We start from the raw sequence: 14,174 nt of genomic DNA on the forward strand, positions 1-14,174 counted from the left end.
ATTTATTTTCCTCACAGACGGCAACAAAAGTCCGAAATTATACGATTTAAAATAAAAGCAATAATTGTGGCTTGATATTGAGTAAGAACATGTTTTTATGAACCACACAGCTTCCGGTCTCCCACGACCCGACCGGAGAAAAAGACGTGCTGCAGGCAGTAGAAATACATTGCTTTTAAAATCGTGCTGTGCAACACGAAAAAAAGGGGCAAATCGTGTTGGTGAACACGAATCAATAGATTAAAAATCGTGTTGGTGAACACGAAATGCCGTGAGACTGGGTTGGCTGGTAAGACAGAGAGAGGCCAGGCCTGAGAGCGACTCAGTCTGTCAGCTAAAGCCTTGCATAATGAGGGCTAATGGATGGGGGGGCATAGACATACCTGTCCAGTCTACTCACATTAGGATGAATAGAGAGCTGCTGGGCTATTCTACTGTGTACTGTGTGTGGATGGAGAGTGTGTAGAGCATATGTTAATCTAATTTTAGATTACTGCACTGATGTTATATGCCAATGTTTTAGTGTTTCTATGGTTGCTAACAGTGCTTCTGTGTGTCTCTCTCAGGCTGTGAGCCCTGTGCAGGCTGGTGATGAGCAATCAGGGCAGCAGCAGCTGGGGAAGTGGCCAGCATGCTGACACCCCTCCACCTCGCCACACCCCTGTACCCAAGCTGCAGGTGCAGCGCTCCCTCTCTCGTGACACCATCACCATCCACTTCTCTGCTCTGGGGAAGGAGGAAGACGACGAGGAAGAGGAGCTCTATGGCGTACCTCTTGAATCTAAAACTGAGCTTGATGTTGAAGGGGCTGATGTTCCGTCTGTCCTCAAGGGCTTGGAGGCAAGTGAGGAGCTTCTGTTTGAATCTGCTGGAATGGAGACTTCCTCTGGAGCTGCTCTACTTCCTGTTTCCTCCACCACCCTGTCTGCAGAGCTTCCCCCACACACACCTTCTCCAGCTATGACTATTACCCCAACCGCCACACACCCCCACCTGAGCTCCACCCCCCCTGCCAGCTCATCTTGGCCCTCTGAACGACCCTCCGCCAACCTCCCATCCTCGGGCTCCTCCTCCCCTTCCAAGTCTCCAGCGATGTCCTCCTCCAAGCCTTTCCTCAGCCTGGTCAGGTCCTTGTCCAACGACGTTGAGTCTCGCGAGACTACTCCTCCACCTACAACTACACCATCGCACGCCAGGCACCGTCACTTAATGAAATCTTTTGTCAAGTCTCTTTCCACGGACACTTCAAAGGCCGAACATCAGGAAGGGTCTCTTCAAGTGCAGCCATCCCAGCGGCCTCCACCTCGCAACATGCAGCTCTTCAAACAGTTCTCCCAGCCTCGCTTATGCTCCAGCCCCGTCGTTGTCACTAAAGCTGGTGGAGACTCCAAAACTGCTCCTTCTTCCCCCATAATGTCCCCAGATGGAAGATCTTTCTTCAAGGTCCAAGAGGTGGAGGCCAGGATCGAGGATACCAAGCGACGGCTTTCAGAGGTGATGTCCGACCCCCTGCAGCTCTTCAGTAAGATCATGGGGGATGAGTCTGGTGGAGGAGCTGCAGGAAGTGCCGCTCATCGTGCCAAATCGCTGTCCTCCAGCGCGTCAGAGCTCAGCGGAGCGACCACGGTGAATGGACACACGGAAGGGAACAACAACTATAGCATCAAGGAGGAGGAGGGGGCAGAAGAGGAAGAAACAGGCAAGGGTCCGGATTCTGTTTTGTTCTCCTTCCCATCGCTGGCCCCTGCCCCAGCCCTCGCCCAGGCCTCCTCCTCCTCCACTTTCGCCAGGTCTCCCTCTCTCACGCTGGGCCGCTGCTCCATGTCGGCACTGGTAGCCCGACAGGAAGACGAGGACTTCTGCGAACTGTACAGTGAAGACTTTGAGTTGTGTACCGACACAGAAACGCCAGAAGGGGATCGCCCAGGCTCCCGGCAGCCCCACACTGGTAGCACTGGGCTGTGTAGTGAACTTGACACAGAGGAGGAAGAGAAAGAGAAGGAGGAGTTGGAGACTTTGCCAGTGACTTGCCTCATCTTCCTTACACAGTTGGTGTACTGCTATATAATCCTTCCAGTGCCTCCATATGTATGTTCGGTGGTGCATGGGATAGTAGCTGGGTTCATGTTGGCCTTGCTGGTCCTCTGGCTGTCCTCTCCTCGAGGCTCGTCATCGGGGACGAGGAAAGGAAGGGGAAGGATGGATCATTGGAATGTTGCCCAGCTGGATATCAAAGAGCCAGGAACCTCCAAGGTGAGTAAAAACATTGCATGTTGCTCAATGACTTTCAAATATAAACTTGTTTGGATCTGTTGTCAAAAAACGGTAGCTTTTTCTGCAGGTGTCTTTGCTTCACTGCCTCTTACACTAGCATTAAGGTCTTACTCTGATAGTGCTGCAACATTATCGTTTGCATAATAAGATGCATGCTTTGAGCCGATTTGCAGGTCGTCAAAGCTTTAATGAAAACTTGCAAAAACAACTGAACATAGCCAACACTATCATGAAGTCTGATAGTGGAGCTTAAAGACTAAGATGACTAGAAGTTGAGTTGATTCAGATTCATTACATGATTTGTTATTGAGTTATAGAGTTCCTTTATGAATGATTTGATTTGCAACCATTAGGCTAGATAAGAATGAAGACTTGATCCCCATTAAATCAACCTTTCTCCATTGAATCAGAGTGTGTTTATGTGTCAGTGTTATGTTATTAATAGCTATTAGACTGAATAAGCCGCGTTCACACTGCGGTACTTTTCCCACAAAGGTTCATGCGAACTTAGTTCATGATCGCGTTCACACCAAAAAGAGCCGGTACTAAAAGTAGTTCATGCGAACCTTTTTACCCCCTCTTTTTTGATAAAGGGCTATATTCCTGATTGGCTGGGCGAATTGCAAACCACGCCCCGTAAAACTCCCAACAAGTTTTGTGAAGCCGCCATTTTATTATCCTCGCATTAGCATTATTAGCATTAGCCCAGCGCAGAAACGCAGAGAGACTAATTTATGGCAACACACAAATAAAACATGGGAGCGGTGGAGATGAGGAGGTGTCGGCGTTCTGGCGAGTAGTTCATGCGAACTAAAGAGTTCGCATGAACTAAGTTCGCATGAACCTTTGTGGGAAAAGTACAGCAGTGTGAACGCGGCTATAGGCTATAATGCACAAGATGCCTAATTTTCCTTTACATTAATAAACTACATTTTAACAATCGGGCAAATTCATTAAAATATGGAATAACTAGTGGCATTAGAATGTGCCAGCGAATTAGGGCTTTTATGCCCAAAGTATTTCTCCGGGAGGGCCTATACCCAGACCCTCGTGGCTTGCAACTTGTTTGCTCTTTCATATCCTTGGGGGAAGTCGGGATCAGAAGCTCAAAAAAAAAAAACTAGGATAAAGAGAGGAGAAGAAAATGTTCATGTCGAGGAGCTAGGCAGACTAGCAAATGCAACCTGCCGTATTTGGTTCGGTTTTCAAGGTTCTAGGTTCAAGGTTCTTTATTGTCAAGCTAACATAGCTACAGAGTAATTATGTCGTTGAAAATCTTAGGTCACAGGCTTCTCCAACAATGCAACACAATAATACAGATAAGCAGACAATATTAAAACAATATTAAAATAAACTATATTAAAAGTAATACAAAAAGAAAAATAGTGCAAGTGGAATAGTGCAATACGAGTCTATATACAAGTTATTGGAATGATATATTAGATAATAGATAAATAATTACTAAGTAGCAGATGAATGTAATGAAATTGTTTCAGCAGTGCAGGTTTTTAACTTGTTTGTTTGTTTGTAGCCTTTATTTAACCAGGTGAAGCCCCTTGAGATCAAAAGATCTCTTTTTCAAGGGTGACCTGCAAAACAGCCTTATTGCCTGCGGGATGAAGCTGTCTCTGAATCTGGTTGTTTTTGTACGGATGCTGCGGTAACGCCTGCCAGACGGCAGCAGACTGAACAGTTTGTGGCTGGGGTGATGGGGGTCTTTTATAATCCTGAGGGATTTCTTCCTGAGCCGCTGGGAGCAAAGGTCCTCCATGGATGGCAGCTTTTAATGAGGAAACCAGTTTATATAAAACTAGAAGACTTGGAGTGGGAGAGGATGAGGGTCCCTGTTTGAAAATGTAGTTTTGGCAAAAGTAGACTTATATTAGATTTAGCATTAAAGGTTTTACAATTGCAGTTGCTTGCATCTGTATGACAACAAATTGAATTGAATTATCCCCTGATGTTTCTATTGAATTGGCTTTGCTCTCAGAGCCTCCTTAGGGACTGATAAGGTGGGAGTTGGATGAGAATTAAACTCTATCCAGCCTCAGGGGGACCAGCAGCCACATATTGGGCTTTAATTACACCTTTGAAAACGTCTACAATATTTTCACTCTGTCCTCTGTTACCCTCAGTCAGTGCTGAAGAGAAATGTTTAGTATTTTTGAGGGATTATGTAAGCATGTGTTTGTGCCTTCAGTGGTACCAAGCTGTTGCACAGGAGAGCCTGATAGCTAGCGGGCACAGCTGTTCCAAAAAGAGGAGCTCAGCGGTTGTGCACACCATGATACACACATTTCAACGATAGACCAAAGAGCACACAAGTGCAGGGCAGCAGCCGGGGACACGCACTGACTCTTCATCCTTCTCCCCCCCCAGGATCAACTCAGACTCAGTGTTTCAGATGACCCACTTTGCCTTTTGTTGTGTGTTATGAACTATGTGGCACCACCTCTGAGTGACAATTTAGTTTTTAAATATACCGGCAGGTGATTTAATTTTTTTTTGTTGAAAAATACTGCTTGATGACAACAGTTGGCAGTCAAAAGTGTTGTATCCCTACGCTTTATTTTAACAATAGAACCCCACCAAAGATTGTGACATTAGGTTATTACAGATATATTTGTTATCAGCTTTCAATCTTGGCTCGTAAATAACAAGACTGGCAGAGGATGCCAGAACATTATCAGTCACTATTACAAAACAAAAAATACTTATCTTTACAAACCATATTCATCCTCCAATTCCAATGTGATAGTGTTGTCCGTTTATGTAAAAAACCTATTACAATTGTATGCCATCTTTTTTAAATCTCACCTATTCAATATCAGCCTAGAACGACCAGTATATGAAGATAAATGTACTGGTGGGAAATACAAAACATGTTGAACGCCCAACAGTTCAGTTTTCTTTCACACAAATACTTGCCTGCCTTTCGCTTTCTTTTTTTTAGAAATATCCTCCTCAATAAAGTTCATCATAATGAGATTGTTATAAGATGACTTAAACAACTCAAGCACAATAAACATCTGAATGTTCACACATAATATTTCAGTCCATGGGTTAGCATGCCAGCTGTAGAAAAACAATAGCAAAAACAATAAATATTTGTACAGTGTAAACACCAATATCAACTCACTAGTAACTATACAGAAATAGTGAGTAAACGTACCCCGAAAGTCTTGGTGTTTTAATTTGAGTCTGATGTGTGTATATTTGCTGTAATGATAGATATAGAGTCTGTGTCAACTAAAACATTTTCCCTCTTGACCCCCACTCCCAATCTCTCAGGGCTGGATGAATGAGATCCACTGCTACGACCCGGAGATGTACCACGCCACTTTGACCCACTCTGTTTACGTCCGTCTAGAAGGCTCTGTGCTGCGTCTCTCCAAACCCAACCGGAACATTTCCCGCCGTGCCACACACAACGAGCCTAAACCTGACGTCACTTACATCAGCCAGAAGATCTATGACCTGACGGACAGCAAGGTGGGTGTATGTGGGAAATTAAATAGAGACATGCTGACATTTCAGCACTGTGTATGTGTGAGGGAAGGAAATGAATTATATACGTGTAACTGTAAGTGTGTGTGTGTTTGTTTTTCTCTACGGGCTCCTCAGTTTATTTGTAACTTTGATGATAACCTTTACACACAGTGACATGAAGCACATGTCCCTTCATATTTGCCTTTGCCTGAGTGCATGCTCGCTAATAGGTCAAGTTCAGTGACACATCTACTCATTTTCAGTGTCACAGTGTGTGTGTAAACAGGAAGGGAATATCACAGGTCACTAACCCTGTACACACGAGTTTACCTCTTGTGTAGTAATGTGCTGACTCAATGCGTTGTGTATCCAAAGGCAGGACAGTTCAAAGACATCTCTTAGCATTGCAGCACAGGGGTCCTTGTAGCTCCCCTTATTGACTGTGGAGTCTTTCTCATATAACATTTGTAGAACATGTTTTGTTATAGGGTTTCATTATGTCCATTAAAACATACTGTAACTCTAAATAATTCCAAATGCCAGCCACTGAACTAGCTTATTTCATCATTGACAAAATAAAGGTCATATTCCTTTATTGCTGGTCAAAGAGGAAATTAACATTGGGTTAAATAAAAATAACTACATAAGGGATGAGAAATGTGCACTTCTATTCCCGCCTGCATTGATTTCATGTCCCCAGTCGCTACCACTCACACCTTACAGTTTGGCAAGTCTGTGCTTTACTACAGTCAGAATAACTGTTTGAATCACATATTTGTTGTCCTCATTTTAATGGTGGTATTCTATGCCTATAAAACAACAACAACAACAACAACAACAACAACAACAACAACAACAACAACAACAACAACACACTCCATCCTCATCTTCATGCATTTGATTGAATATAAACTCTGTCTATGTGCCCCCAATAGATCAACTTGGTGCCCCAAAGCTTGGCTAGGAAGAGAGTTTGGAACAAGAAGTATCCCATTTGCATTGAGTTGGCTAAGCAGGAGGACTTCATGTCCAAGACCCAGGTAGAGAAGCCTGATGCTGGGGAGGAGAAACTAGCAACGCTGGGTGAGAAGTTCGAACGAAGTGAGTCAGAGTTGGTATCGGGATCAGGCTCAACAGAGGAACCCAAAAAAATAACTTCTGCCGGCGGGGAACTGACAATCTACTTGTTTGGGAGGACGGGTCGGGAAAAAGAAGAGTGGTTCCGGAGATTTCTTCTAGCGTCCCGAATAAAGGCAGAGGGGAAAGGTGTCAATCTGCCTGGCATCTGCAAGAGTGGTGAGTGAGATGTAGTGTCACATACCAAGATGCAAAATAAACATTTACATTCTGTTTATCTGTCTGTGTTATCCTTTCCACACACATACTGTATTTGCACAGACACACATCACTTCCCCAAATTCACAATAGTTATTCTCTTGAGTATTTAACTGCACAGCCATCAGATCTGTGCATAAGCCCCGGTTTAGGGACTGCCAATCCCCTCAACTGAGTGAACAGATGAGTGTGAATGGGTCAGCAGGATTACATGTACAGAGAAGCAGCATATTATAGTATTGGTCTCCACTGTGCGATATAAGCCTGCAAGGATGAGGCCCAATGTAAAGGGCAACACTAGCACTGGGTGGGTCCAGTGATAAAGGAAGTGCAGGGTGAAGAGGATTACCGGAAAGATAGCAATTATGTTTTAAACGACTATTTCACTGCTAATATGAGTCAGAGAGGATGCAGTGTGTCATATGGTGTAAAGCATGCTGATTCAGAGTGTTGCAGTATGCTGTGAGAAATACATTAAAAACAGATCCTTTCTCTCTCTCCCAGACCTTGAGCATGCATTATGTGAAATACGATGCATTGATTTGAATCAAGGAAAAATGTTGTTGGTGATCAAATGTATGCCCCCTTATACTCACATCCTGCACCCTCTGTCCTCCACTTTTAGCCTTCTTGTCCCCCCACAGCCGCAGTAGCAGCCCCCAATTGGGTGGAGGCCTGGAGGCTGACAGCAGGAGCAGCAGCCGGGGGAGCCTGGAGGAGCTGTCGCAGCTCCGCCACAGAGACCCCTCCTCTGCTCTCACCTGTGGCTCTACTGCAGGGATGAAGCAGAAGATGCTGTTGGACTATAATGTCTTCATGGCCAAATATGTCAACCCCCAGGCGCCACAGACAAGCCCAACTGCCACTGAGAGCCCTGGGCCCAGCCCCGAGAGCAGCCCCAAAACTACTAAAAAGGTATGTGACAGAACAATACATGAAAGGCTGAAAAGAGATAGACAACTTACCAGGCAAAGTGATCCAGATCTCCAGTCCTTTGGGACCCCATGGCCATTTGTTAGTGAAGTAACATCAACTATGTCAGTCTTTTTGTCTGCATTTTTACTTGGAGGGTTCACTGTAGAGTTTTGACAACTCGTAGCACTGCTGAGCAATGTTTGATTAGTGGGCTAATTTTGATTTGTGATGCTATTTTGACATTGATATTGGAAGTCATACAAAATTACTTGGCAATGCAGGGGACAAGGAAGAAGAATAAAAGTACACGGACAGCGGATCTGCATCTAAATTCATTATAACGCCTCTATTCTGCATACATTTTGATCAATTGTCAACAAACATGGCACGTCTTAGATCATGGATAACAATGCCATTGCCAACAGGTGTCATTCATATTTACAACGTGAGACATAGATATGGCTACTAATTAGGCTGGGTTAAGGAAGCAGGAAGAGGCAGAAATAGGCGACCATTCAAATCGCTTTGTGATGTTGTCATCCGCTTTAGATATGTGGTCAAACAGATCTTCAGAAGAAATCTCCAACAGAGTCAGATCTTAATTATTTGATTTCATATTATGAAAGTATATGGACATTGGATTGAACCCAAGCTTTATAAAGACTGTTATCATACTCGTTTAGCTTAATTTAAGCTTTAGAAGATTGAAGCTACAATACATACCTGTGTGTGTCGCTTAGACACGCAGGAGTTCAGAGGAACCTACGGAGCCCGAGGCCTGGGTCAACGCTTTTGTGGGACGGATGTTCTGGGACTTCCTGGGAGAGAAATACTGGGCTGATATAGTCTCCAAGAAGATCCAGATGAAGCTCAGTAAGATCAGGGTGGGTACCACAGTATTACTAACGTGTCAGAAGAAAAAAAGTAACTTTATCTCATGACTTTTTTGTCTTGATGGTTAAGTCAAAACACCATTATTTTTACTGTGTTTCAGCTGCCATACGTTATGAACGAGCTGACATTGACGGAGCTAGACATGGGCTTTTCCATTCCTAAGATCCTCAATGCCTCCAAACCCTCTGTGGACCACCAAGGTAGGAATAGAAGCTGTATGTCATGTTTTTCACACAGCGGTTGCTACAATTTTACCATCAATCTTTTTTTCTTTCCCTTCTATCCTCCATCCGTCATAATACCCAGGTTGTTTATCAATTCTCCCGCTTGTCTTTCTGTCTAAATAGTAAGACATGTTCTTGTTTTTCTTTCCCCTCAATCCATCCATCTTCTTCATCTCCCTCTCGTACCATTTGTCCATCTTCCCTAAGCTTTGCTCTCCTTCTCTCTTGATGAAGACATTTCTCCACATCTCCTCTGGAGTCTAGCCTCTCCACGTGCCTCCCTCTATTAAGCCACAGTGATTAAACTTCATGTCTTTGGTCCCCCTCATCCATTACTCAGGCACTGACTCACCCTGCCTGCTGCTTGCATTTGGCCATAGCAAAGGGGTGGGTTGGACACACAGAGACTATACGGATATGTGAGGCAAATTCATTTCAAACGATTTTAGGTAGAGGAGGATATTTGCTATTTCTTCCCCTAAATGTACGTATATATAGTAGATGTAATGCGTAAGTTGCCATATTTGTATTCTTCTGTATAACTTTTGAATAGTCATAGTTTTCTCCAAAGACGGTTTAGAAGAAGGAGAAATACGTCTTATTTGATTTGAGTCTCAAGATATAAAAGCATTGAAATGGTATTACATTTTTCGTTTCAGTTGAAGCAGGCAGTCATGAATCATTCTGCTGTCAGCCACATTTCCACGGCTGAGTCTGCAATGCTCATTAATGTGTTCTGTCTGTACCAATACACCCACAGAAATGACTCACAAAGCATAATCACTTGATTCCAGCCCATAATTAGTCTGCACCTCGCTGTAAACGTGTATGAACACAACAGGATGCTTTTGTTTGGATGGTAACATTCCCAATTTCATATCTTCTTGATATTTATTTTCTGTTGTTATGATGATAAAAAAAGAGGTTGAGTGAGTGCTTCCTGACTACTTAATGTTGGGAGGACATGATTTGATTTACAATGTTTATTCTGCACTCCAACAACTAATAAATGCACACAGGCTTGTGTAGAGCCCTGTATTATTTATATAATGTAATTCCAGGTTTTATTAAGGACATTGATAATGTGACTTTATGACTGCTAGACTGTCAAAAAGATAGGACATAAATGGGTCGGGTGATATGTCACTGTGAGACTAACGCTCATTTTAAAGAAAACCCAACTGTTGAATAAATAAAGGTTTAGGTGCAAAATGTTTTTCTGATCTAGTAGTCGTAGTGAAGGAGATATAATAAGGGTGACGTCATAATAATGGTATAAATCAGAAGGATTTATCATGGTGTGAGCATGAACATTTATATATTAAAATATGTTTATAACATATTGCATTACATCGTTTATTTGTAGGAAACTGGTGTCAGCAGAACGATCATATTGTAAAGTCACTTTTATTTTATGATAATAAGCAGTGAGCTAAAGAAAGAAAAATTGTATTTAGAAATTAAGTATTTATATAAATGCAGTAGTAATTTCATATATCAAAATATTTAATTATATTGGCATCGCATGTCATTCTTTTTTTACAGATGAAGTTTTGGACTTTTTTTTCTTCTATTAGTTCAACTGAAAACAGGCACAGGGGAGGGAGAGAGAGAGTTAAGAAAAAGCACTGATTGTCAAATGCATTGACGAGATGAAAAAAACAAAATGTCATGATGACACTTCCGGAAAAGAAAAGGTTTCAATAGCTTAGAATCCAGGCTATATCTTTTATCATATAATATTGTTTTTGTTGGATTATATTTCTGAGTTCAGTGTAGAAACACCCTCAAACTCACTGGTTCAGGTACAGTATGTTTATTCCTCAAAAATTAACTAGGCCCTCCAGACTCCCTCTAACTCCAGTGTGTCTTCTTCTACATGGAGAAAACAATGTCTTGTTTTCTAAGTTATTACTGTCATTAAGCGTCTCTTTTGACGCTGCCTCCACACAGATACAAATCAATGAGCATTTTTTCGAGATTGGAAAATGAAGAGGAGGAAAGAGCGAAGCACTTATAAGATTCATCGAGCAAACAGTGAATAATCAAAATCTGAATAGTTCTTCCGTCACCTCCTGAGAAGTGTAATGTTTAAACAGGAAGTAGTCTGATAAGCCAATAACCAGGCCCGCCTCCCCAGAGCTAACCTTTTCCTTGTTTGCTGGAGGTGGGGACTTCCTCCTGTCAGCTCTGCAGGGGACCTTAAAGCATAAACATAGGGCAGGAGCTTCTTGTTTATTCAAAGAAATGACATGAGTTGGGAATTGTAGTTGTTGCACTGGGGGTCATAAGGTAGCATAATTTATTCACATAATAAAATGTAATATGTCTGTCTGGTATCCCTCACTATCTGTCCAGGTCTGTGGTTCGATCTTGAGGTCTCGTACACGGGGTCCTTCCTCATGACACTAGAAACCAAGATGAACCTGGCCCGTCTGGGGAAGGAGGGCGAGGGGCTCGGGGAGCAAGGAAAAGAGTGGTGAGGCTTTCAATAACATTCAGGGATGAAGATAATGAAGCTAAGTCTGCATTTAGAATGTCTTATATATGTTTCAAATAGAGTGCCACAGTGACGCGTCCTAAAACACGGAAGTAAATTAGCATTTTACCACTTCCGGTTCCTTCGACAAAAACCAATGCAATTTCTCCATAGGATTTTGGAAAATAGCTCGAAATAAGGTCTGTGGTTGAAACACATTTAAGAGACGGATCACGTTTTGTTCAGCCGGATAATATCCACACGTCTACCCATACTTTTATAATTTTCGAATCATAAATCTAATAGATTTAATCAATAGATTTATGATTCGAAAATTATAAAAGGGTTTTAGGACGCGTCACTGACTCATTGTTTGTTTTTGTCATTTTCTCATCATACATTATCTGTGACCCACATAATAGGATTACCTTTATTGCTTCACAACGAACCCTCCAAGGTCCGAGGTTAATTGAGCGGATTTACATTTGGAACCATATTAGTTGTCACCTTTGTTTTTGCTTACCATTTTCTATTGGCTTTTCCTCCCTTCTCTTTATATATGGATCCTCTCTTTGGATGCTTACCACTGTGGATTTGCCCAATTTCTGGTGAGTTTGGGTACACCTGTCTCTAGAAAAAATTATTTATAAATAAAAACATTTATTCATATCAGTAGGGATGAACTCATTGGGAAATACAGTCTGACTGTGCAACAGTGAGTGTTTATGTGTGTGTGACAGGCCCAGGCCACGGACGTACTGTCTGGCAGACAGCGATGAGGAGTCGTCTAGTGCCGGCTCTTCGGATGAAGAGGACCCCCCCGAACTCTTCAGTGACAGAGCCATTCTTCCTGGAGCAGAGGGGTGAGCGAATGTCTCTTAGCAACAATAACATCATTATCTGAATTGAGAATGGGCTGCAACATTCACACTGATGTGTTGAAACAGTCTGTTCTGCCCTTCCAGTCCGCCCACCCACCTACTCAGTGCCACACGTTTGAAAGCCTGCTGCTGATTTAATGTAGCACCCGGTCACTTCCTCCATCGTGGGTGCTGAGTAGAGAGAGATGCTGTTATGAATAAATAAAGAACCTGACTCACTCCTTGACTCCCCTCCTCCTTCCATCCTCTGCTCACATAGCTACATGGGAGGCCACAGGCCCAGCAAGATTATGCGCTTTGTGGACAAGATAGCCAAGTCGAAGTACTTCCAGAAAGCCACAGAGACAGAGTTCATTAAGAAGAAGATGGAGGAGGTGTCAAACACGCCCCTGTTGCTAACTGTGGAGGTGCAGGAGTTTTGTGGGACGCTGGCTGTCAACATCCCACCCCCCCCCACGGACAGGATATGGTATGTTCACTTCCAGGGACGAGTGCATTCAGTCAGTAGGATGATTCCAAGGGAATATTGGTTTCAGATTATAACTCTGCACCCTCTGCTGGGCAAACAAGGACATGCATACGATGAAAGAACAGAATGTTTAATCACCAGTAAATTAAATTCATTTAATGTTTAGAATTAAAATGAGGGCACAAAGCAGTGTGGGGAATGTTAAATCCTTAAGGACTTTCTTTGTTCTTTAAAAGCTTCATTAAAATGTGCATAATTTTCAGCCTAATTTATGTCACACATTTCCTGAACTAAGTGCCTGCTTTTATGTAGCCTGTAAGAACTTGGATTGCAATTCAGCTTGTTTTGGTTTAAACTATTAAAAAAATAAAATAATAATAATGTTCTTCTCTTGTCAGGTATGGTTTCCGGAGTCCGCCTCACCTAGAGCTTAAAGCACGGCCTAAACTGGGTGAGAGGGAGGTCACTTTAGTTCATGTGACTGACTGGATTGAGAAGAAACTAGACCAGGAATTCCAGGTATACACTGAGAAAAGATGCACATGCTTAATTATGAATACAATTTGTTTAAAATGTTAGAAGGTTAAGTCATATCACGTGATGTTTACCAACTCCTGTGTGGTTTAAAAACCTCAGTTGCCTGACTGAGAGGCTTAAGGTTTACTGAAGAGCAAAGACAATGTCCCCCCAGATGTTTAAGGGTCAGTATGTGGGTAATAAAAGAGGACATTGGGATTCATTTACGGCTGCCCATGCACTTCAAAGCAGTCTGCCTGTGGCTTTCCCTCCCCTCATATATACAAAGTAATGATACGGCTGCCTCTAGATAACTGCCCTGAGGCACACCTGCAACTACTGTCCCTGTCAGGTCTACCACACATCTACATTTATCCTTGCCTGACTCCTCTGGGGGTTATTATTATGTACTCCCCCGCCTCCATGGCAGTAAAATACAGTGCTAGAACTGCTCACTGTTGTCATGTGTGAGTGAGTGTTTACATCTGGCTTTCAACAATGGCCAAACTCAGTCCTTATTGGTTCCAATACATAACATTGCAGGGTTAGATACACGGGAGTGGCTGTTAAGGTATTTTTTTCTTTCTAATTTATGTCAACAGAATTAATATCATGCCTGTGTCTTTATTTAGTTTATAACTATATATATATATATAACTTTTTAGTGTATTCATTTGTAGTTTCTGCTCCATCCATTC

The 14,174-nt window shown here is 42.7% G+C and overlaps 1 protein-coding gene across 2 annotated transcripts in view; it reads left to right on the forward strand.

Annotated features, from left to right (window-relative positions):
• Positions 1 to 14,174, forward strand: part of tex2 (testis expressed 2) — a 40,867-nt gene that overhangs the window by 24,852 nt on the left and 1,841 nt on the right. For both annotated transcript variants that reach the window (XM_034089610.1, XM_034089611.1), the window contains 10 exons: positions 567 to 2,253; positions 5,566 to 5,766; positions 6,699 to 7,059; positions 7,724 to 8,013; positions 8,754 to 8,897; positions 9,008 to 9,107; positions 11,490 to 11,610; positions 12,357 to 12,473; positions 12,751 to 12,960; positions 13,359 to 13,479. In XM_034089610.1, coding sequence (XP_033945501.1) covers positions 592 to 2,253; positions 5,566 to 5,766; positions 6,699 to 7,059; positions 7,724 to 8,013; positions 8,754 to 8,897; positions 9,008 to 9,107; positions 11,490 to 11,610; positions 12,357 to 12,473; positions 12,751 to 12,960; positions 13,359 to 13,479 — 3,327 coding nt within the window. In that variant the 5' untranslated portion in view covers positions 567 to 591. The remainder of the gene's footprint in view (positions 1 to 566; positions 2,254 to 5,565; positions 5,767 to 6,698; positions 7,060 to 7,723; positions 8,014 to 8,753; positions 8,898 to 9,007; positions 9,108 to 11,489; positions 11,611 to 12,356; positions 12,474 to 12,750; positions 12,961 to 13,358; positions 13,480 to 14,174) is intronic.

The sequence above is a fragment of the Pseudochaenichthys georgianus genome, chromosome 8, assembly GCF_902827115.2.
Source record: "Pseudochaenichthys georgianus chromosome 8, fPseGeo1.2, whole genome shotgun sequence".
Taxonomy (NCBI): Eukaryota; Metazoa; Chordata; class Actinopteri; order Perciformes; family Channichthyidae; genus Pseudochaenichthys; species Pseudochaenichthys georgianus.